Below are 6,977 nucleotides of genomic sequence, written 5' to 3'. Positions count from 1 at the left end.
AGGTCAAAATTATATTAAAATGTTTTATAAAATTATATAGATTATTTTTAAAATTTTAAATACTTATAATTTATATATAAAAATTTAAATACTTATTTTTAATTGAATTCTAAAATTTTATATATATATATATATATATATATATATATATATATATATATATATATATATATATATATATATATATATATATATATAGGTTTTCCTATTATTTGTAGGAGTACTCTTAAACCTTAAATTTTAAATACTTATTTTAAAAATATATTCCAAAAATTTAAATACTTATTTTTTTAAGTTTTTCTATTATTCGTAGGAGTATTCTTAAATCTTAAATTTGAAATACTTATTTTAAAAATATATTCTAAAATTATATATAAAATTTAAATACTAATTTTTTGAGGTTTTTAAATTATTTGTTGTAGAATTCAATTCTTTATTTTTGAAATTATTATTAAATTTAAATTTTCAAAATTGTGAGAATTAAAATATTATTTATTTTATTAAGGTTAATATTGTTAATATTATTATTAGTTAAATATTATATTATTATTCTTAATAGTAGTGATTTAATATTGTTATATTGTTATTTACTTATTATAATAATATTAAACTAATAATAATAATAATAATAATAATATCTAACTAATAATAATAATATAATTATAATAATAATTATTATAATTATAATTATAATTATAATTATAATAATAGTTATTACCAAGATGACATGTGACTAGGGTTGCCATCATGACTTCTTTGCATTTATAGTAAGTAGATAATGCGGAAACTCATTCTTGTTTTAACATATGCATTAATCTTCCTCGAACTCTATTAAAATGATATCGACTCTCCCTTTAATTTTTAGTGACAATAAAAAATTGTAGGTATATACTATAGTTTTTTTCGTGTCACTAAAAATACTACTCGTAGGTATATGTAACCTTAGGCTTTCTAGGTTTTCATATTAGTTTTAAAATGTTGCAATCAAAGGACTAATAATACATTAATAGTTTATTAATTTCCTAACTAGGAGAGTGACGCTAATAATTTACAAAATTCAAATCAACAATCAACATATATAATAAATTGCTAATAATACGTCTTTGCAATTTCTTGAAGATATGCAAAAAGCTCTTGGGGTTTAGAGAACATGGCCATGTGATCAGCGTCATGAATCACTTTGACATCGTTTGTATGATTGCGCTTAATCATTGACAATTGAAAATCAAGCTTTAACAATTTGTCTTGTTGGCACACAACGTAGACTCTAGCAACAGTCCCATAATTATCTTTTGTGACACTTGTTTCCTCTCGTAATAGTTCTTGATCGCCAAAACTACGAAAAGGTCTTTGTAATAACATTACAAGAGACAAATCCTAGTTCATATATAGCCAAAATTATCAAAATATTAATTATTATATAACATTTTATTTCCAAAATAATATATATGTTTATTTAATTTTCACTAAAAAGATTTTTCTTTTATCAACATAAACATATTGATTGGCCAACATACCTCAGGTGGAGACAGTTGGTACATCTTAGATGCTAAGAATTGAGGCCCATGTATTATGGATCCATTTGATTTATTATTTGAGCTATCGTCAAATATAATCTCTGTGTCCATGTTGGAATCCAATCTTTGATGATACTTTGCTTTGCAAAATAAATATATCACATTAGAAAATAAACTTGTAAATAGAATAACTATTCATATTAAATTTTAAAGATTTTCAGAGATGAAAAAATGGTCAAAATACACCTATAAGAATTTAAATAAGGCTCATGTAGTTTTAAGTTTAAATTGTGGTATGAACTGCAATTGTCTAACCACATCCCAATTTCAACATCAATTTAAATTCATTTTATATTTTTAATTTTATTAACCAAATCAAAACTTTATATCAAAACTTTATTCTTAAAAAGCCTAACCCATCTCATGAAACTTTCATCCTACATGATATACTAAGAATTATATGAAAACACAAAACAACAATAATGAAGTACCTCTTGGCGGAGAGTCATGAAGCATAGATCCGGAGAAGGCATCATAGATGCAACAAATACAGCAACTGCTATTTTCTTTGGAAATAATTCCATAGCCATAGATATACAAATCCCACCAAAGCTATGACCTACAAGGATTACCCTCTCATCTTGTGGCAATGACCTTACAAATTCAATCAACGGTTTATAATAATCTTCAATAGAATCAATCTCATGCACTTGCTTTGGATGGATACCAGAAGCAGCCATGTCTAGTGCTGTGACTTTATGTCCAGAAGATTGCAATAGAGCAACAATCTTGTACCAACACCATGCTCCATGACAAGCTCCATGAACCAAAACGAAATGTCTAGGATTATCCATCTAGCTTAGTTTTTTTGTTTTGTTTGGAAAAATGGAGGTGTATCCAAAAAGCAATATGGATGTGATAATGTATAGTAATAAAGTGAAACACGTGTATTTGACGAGGAAATAAAAGGATTTGTTTATTCTCATTGGAAGAGGATAAGAAGATAAATAAGACACGTTATTGAAAAAGACAAAGGGTGGAGAGGGTAGTATTTTTTTTACATATATTTTATTTTTGAGAGAATAATATGTAAAATTTCAACTTATAGAATATACCCAAATGTTGAATCAAGCTAAAACCACAATTAGAGTTTACTGGTATTAAACTCTTGATAGCCTTTCAACTTATAGAAGATACCCAAATGTTTAAGTGAGTTTTAATTCAAAAGTTAGTTGAAAGGCTAAGAATTTTTGTAGTAGAAAGATTAAGAAGTTAGTGGTCTATTAATAAGAATTTAGTTGTATTTTAATTTTTAAAATAGCAGAGTCCTAGATCTATATAAAGACTTGACTGTATTCTCATTTCAATAAGAAAGTAAAAAGTGCAGTTTTAAAGCAAAATTTCTATCGGTAGAAATTTAGTGAAAAAGTATCTTAAAATTATTATAACTGCAATATAAATAGTAGCCAATTTTACATAATCAACATTATCAAAATAATCAATTATTAAAATAATAATAATAATAATTAATTATTTTGATAATTTATTTTTAAAATTATATATATATATATATATATATATATATATATATATATATATATATATATATATTCATTTTCAAAAAAAAGATTATTTGTTTTTGGAGCAACATAAACATTTTTAATAAGCAAAATCAATGAATAATTACATACGCATAACGCATGTCTAATTACAAAAATTTTAATTCAATTTGAAAAAAGTCTAATGGAGTTTTTCACCGATCATAAAAATTCCTACACACTACATTTGAACCCAATTACATGTCAAATCCAAGATACAACTTTAATGTTTGTTAGAATGTCATCCACTAAACATATATCATTATCGAACAAAATACAATTCCTTTTGAGCCATAAACTTCAACATGTTGCAAGCCAAATCACCAATTCCTTGCGCTTTTCAACTCTTCCCTTAACTTGCTCTATGAAACTAATAATGTGATCCTGGCCTCAAATTCCTTGATTTATCCATTGTGATCCATTCAAACACCATGCACCCACTATGCCAAATTTGTCTTTTAGCAGCACCCCTACGAAAACGCTTTTATGAAAAAGTGCTGGCATAGGTTTCGCTAAAAACAAAATTAAAAAACACGCTCCAAAAGCGCTCTTATAGGGGGGGGGGTTACGAAAGCGCTTTCTAAAAGCGCTGGTATAGGGGGGTTACGAAAGCGCTTTTCAAAAGCGCTCTTATAGGGGAGTTATGAAAGCGCTTTTAGAAGCGCTGCTATAGGGGGTGGAGTACAAGAGCGCTTTTGCCCCAAAAAGCGCTGGTAAAGGCCTGGCTACGAAGGCGCTTTTCAGAAGCGCTGTCATAGCCTTTTTAAAATTAAAATTTTTAAAAACAAAATTATACTAACGCGCGTTTCATTTCAGAATCCCTAATTCCTCTTTCATTCTCTGCCCAGAAAACCCAGAAAACTCATAACATCAAGATTTCAAACTTCAACCTCATTCACGAATTCACGATTTCAAGCACACGCATTCACGAATTCACGAATCCACGAACTCACGAATTCAACCGTCGGCTGCAGAAACTGATTATCCACAAATCACGCAAAGAAGAATCCGAGATAAGACGAAGGAGATATTGAAGCCGAGAGAAGACGAAGGAGACGTACAGGTTCTTCCATTTTCATTTAAATTCTGCATTTACGTTTGGTTGGTTATCTTGGAATGTACTGAAATTTTGTGTCTGTCACTGAGAGAGTTAAGGAAACTTCAACATTTAGCTATGTATGTATGTATGTATATCCATCTTTAACCATATTGTTAGTGTTTGATTCTTGTGGTTTCAATTATGTTTACTTTGTGTTCATTCATTTAATCAATTACATATTGTATTTATCACATTTGGACATTGATTCTTGTGGTTACCAACTTTTTCAGCCATCATTCGGTTTAAATTGTGTAATTGCTAGTGATGTGGTGCACATTCATAGGGTCAGTGGTGATGATAATATTGGCCATGTTTGTGAACCAAGGTCCTTTAAAATGAAAAGTGCTTCCAGAATATGATGAAGAGAATGGCTACAAATAATGAAATATACTCAAACAAACTCATTGTACTTAGACTATAGGGAATGTATTCAAATTGTATCTGTGAATGATATCTTAAAAATGAAGATAAATATAAGACATACACCAGTCACACATTCAACAACGACCTTTCAACCTTTTGATTTATTAGTGCTTTTGTACTGTTTTCAGTTTGGCATAATATGTGCCAACTTAAGTGTGGATATCTAGTGTTAGGTGCATGAGATTTAAGTGGGTGGTTGAAAGTAACAATCAGTTATTAAGTTGTAATTTAACTTAAAATATAGAGTATATTAATTGTTAAGATTCCTCTAAGTATAATCTCTATGGAGACAATACTAAACTCATTGTTTTATTATTTGGTACAATCAATACTAATCATATTATTGATTTGTTTTGGTATATTTTTATTTAATTTTACAGTTACTTTGAAGGCTCTGGTTTCTACTTGTACAACGCCGATTCAAACCTACCCGTCTCCCACATCAAGTCCAACTCAGGTTACTAGCCCTTTCTTCTTGCTTATAGTTTGTTGTTTTCTGCTTATAGTTTATTGTTTATGGTTCTATTTAATTTCAATTTAGTGTCTCTCAACCAATTTTTTGGTTTGTGGACTTATATTACCTTGAAATAAGGTAATGTCTTCTTTAAGAAATCGGGGGTAGTGTAATACGGTGAACTGACTTTTACAATCGAAAAATGTCGCGGTTAAGCATGAGTCGCCACCGACTTTTATTTTATCCAAACAAATTTAGAAAGGCTAAAAGAAACAGAAAAAAACCTTTTAAAGAAATCTAAGTTCGGGGGGGTAATTTATGCAAAGGGAAGGTGTAAGGCACCCTTTGCATCCATGGTTTTCCATGGGCTCTTAATTGCTTTGCTTGCTCGTTTTCAGAAAATGTAGATGAAAGAGGAAAAAATGGACTTTAGCTCGTAAAATGAGCGTAGCCAGTTTTTGAAGAATTTTGAGAAAGAATATAGAAAATAGAGCGTGGCAAGGCAATTAGGGGCAATCACCTTAAACTCAGATGATAGGTCTCTTTTTAGCCTTTCAGAATGAAAGGGTCAGTCCTTGCCATAAGAGGGCAGGAAGCCTTTCGTTTGGAGGTAGAAGGGTCGTCGAATTATTATTCGCTCAAAGACTGACCCATGCCATAAAGAGGCAGGTAGTCTAAGAGGAAGGATCAGAATAGCCTTTTTTCGTAGGCAACCAGAGGATACCTCAGCCTTTTTCGTAGGCAACTTCCGAGGGTCGAGGTCATGTTAGTGTATCGAAGGCAGCATCATTAGGGACCATGACCTTTTAATCGAGGCAACATGGCTGAGGTATCCTCGTATTCGAGGGACTGGCTATTCTGCAAAGAAACACAAGGCAACAAGGCACCAGGCAACAGAGAGATTACCCAAAAGTGTGCGTGTGTGCACCAATCACGTGATTATGTTCAGTTATGTTATCTTGTAAAATTACGTGATGCTAATTCAATTAATAAGTTGCACTCCCTAGAATTACTAACCACGCAGTTTAATATAAACAGTAATAACGGGGAAGGGAAATTGTAACCAGCGGAGGAGAGGGGAATCGAAACCAGCGGGATACAATTAAAAACAATTAAAAACAGAAGGTATAATAGTTTAGGGTTTAGAGTTACCGACACTCGTAGCTTTGGAAATTGACAAACCCTGAAGATTGGAAAAGGAAGAGTAAACAGAAAACAATGGGTGAGTGCATTATCGATTCAAATGATAATTAGGGTTAATCCTAATCAATAACAATAACAATAAAGGAAAAAAAGGTAAAAGGAACTTAGCTTCGATTGATGAAGGTTGATGGGCAAAGGTTTGCCTTGAGCCTTAAGCATTGACCCTGACCATTAGAGAATTGGCAAAAGAAATAATAGGAAGCAGTGAGTGTATGGCTAATTCCATGGCAATTAAATTGAACCCTAATTTGATAAAAAAACAGAATAAAATAGAATGATTATTTAAAATAAATACGAAATAGGACTTAGCTTTTGGCTTGACGTGGCGCGTAATCGGGAGGCATCTGAAAAGTCAACCCTGACAATTTGCGCAAAGAAGAGAAGAAAAATTCAGTGTAGGTATGAACTTCGTAAACCCTGATTAGGGCATAAATTGACCAAGTTTAATAGAATAATAAAAATCGAGAGTTTGAATCAAAATATCAATTAAATATTTATTGGATGTAATCCTAATTATTTAATTGATAGAAAGGTTTATTTGAAAATAGGATTGAATTTTAAATATTAATAAAATAATTATGAATAAAATCATGAAAACTCGAACTTTCGATAAAATCATAATTATAAAATAATTTATTAAGATAAGAAAAAAACTATAAATGATAATTATGTTGAAACAAAAA

The 6,977-nt window shown here is 30.1% G+C and overlaps 1 protein-coding gene across 1 annotated transcript; it reads right to left on the bottom strand.

The window, feature by feature from the left end:
- Nucleotides 1–993: 993 nt before the first annotated feature.
- LOC131646847 (methyl jasmonate esterase 1-like) lies at nt 994–2,459 on the bottom strand. The gene is made up of 3 exons (XM_058916798.1): nt 2,009–2,459; nt 1,518–1,652; nt 994–1,377 (listed from the first exon to the last, which is right to left on the bottom strand). Exons 1-3 carry the CDS (start codon nt 2,369–2,371, stop codon nt 1,090–1,092), a joined length of 786 nt encoding a protein of 261 aa, XP_058772781.1. The 5' UTR covers nt 2,372–2,459; the 3' UTR covers nt 994–1,089.
- Between the last annotated feature and the right edge of the window lie 4,518 nt (nt 2,460–6,977).

The sequence above is a fragment of the Vicia villosa genome, linkage group LG2 (genome assembly GCF_029867415.1).
Source record: "Vicia villosa cultivar HV-30 ecotype Madison, WI linkage group LG2, Vvil1.0, whole genome shotgun sequence".
NCBI lineage: Eukaryota > Viridiplantae > Streptophyta > Magnoliopsida > Fabales > Fabaceae > Vicia > Vicia villosa.
The sequence above is the reverse complement of the archived record's forward strand: the minus strand, read 5'-3'. Positions and strand labels throughout refer to the sequence as shown.

What these genes read in the sequence shown, in the direction of transcription:
- LOC131646847 (XM_058916798.1), bottom strand. Translation starts at nt 2,371, where the DNA reads ATGGATAATCCTAGACATTTCGTTTTGGTTCATGGAGCTTGTCATGGA. An exon ending in TCATGACTCTCCGCCAAGAG is followed by an intron (nt 1,653 to 2,008) that starts GTACTTCATTAT and finishes TGCAAAGCAAAG; the next exon opens with TATCATCAAAGATTGGATTC. An exon ending in ACCAACTGTCTCCACCTGAG is followed by an intron (nt 1,378 to 1,517) that starts GTATGTTGGCCA and finishes TATATGAACTAG; the next exon opens with GATTTGTCTCTTGTAATGTT.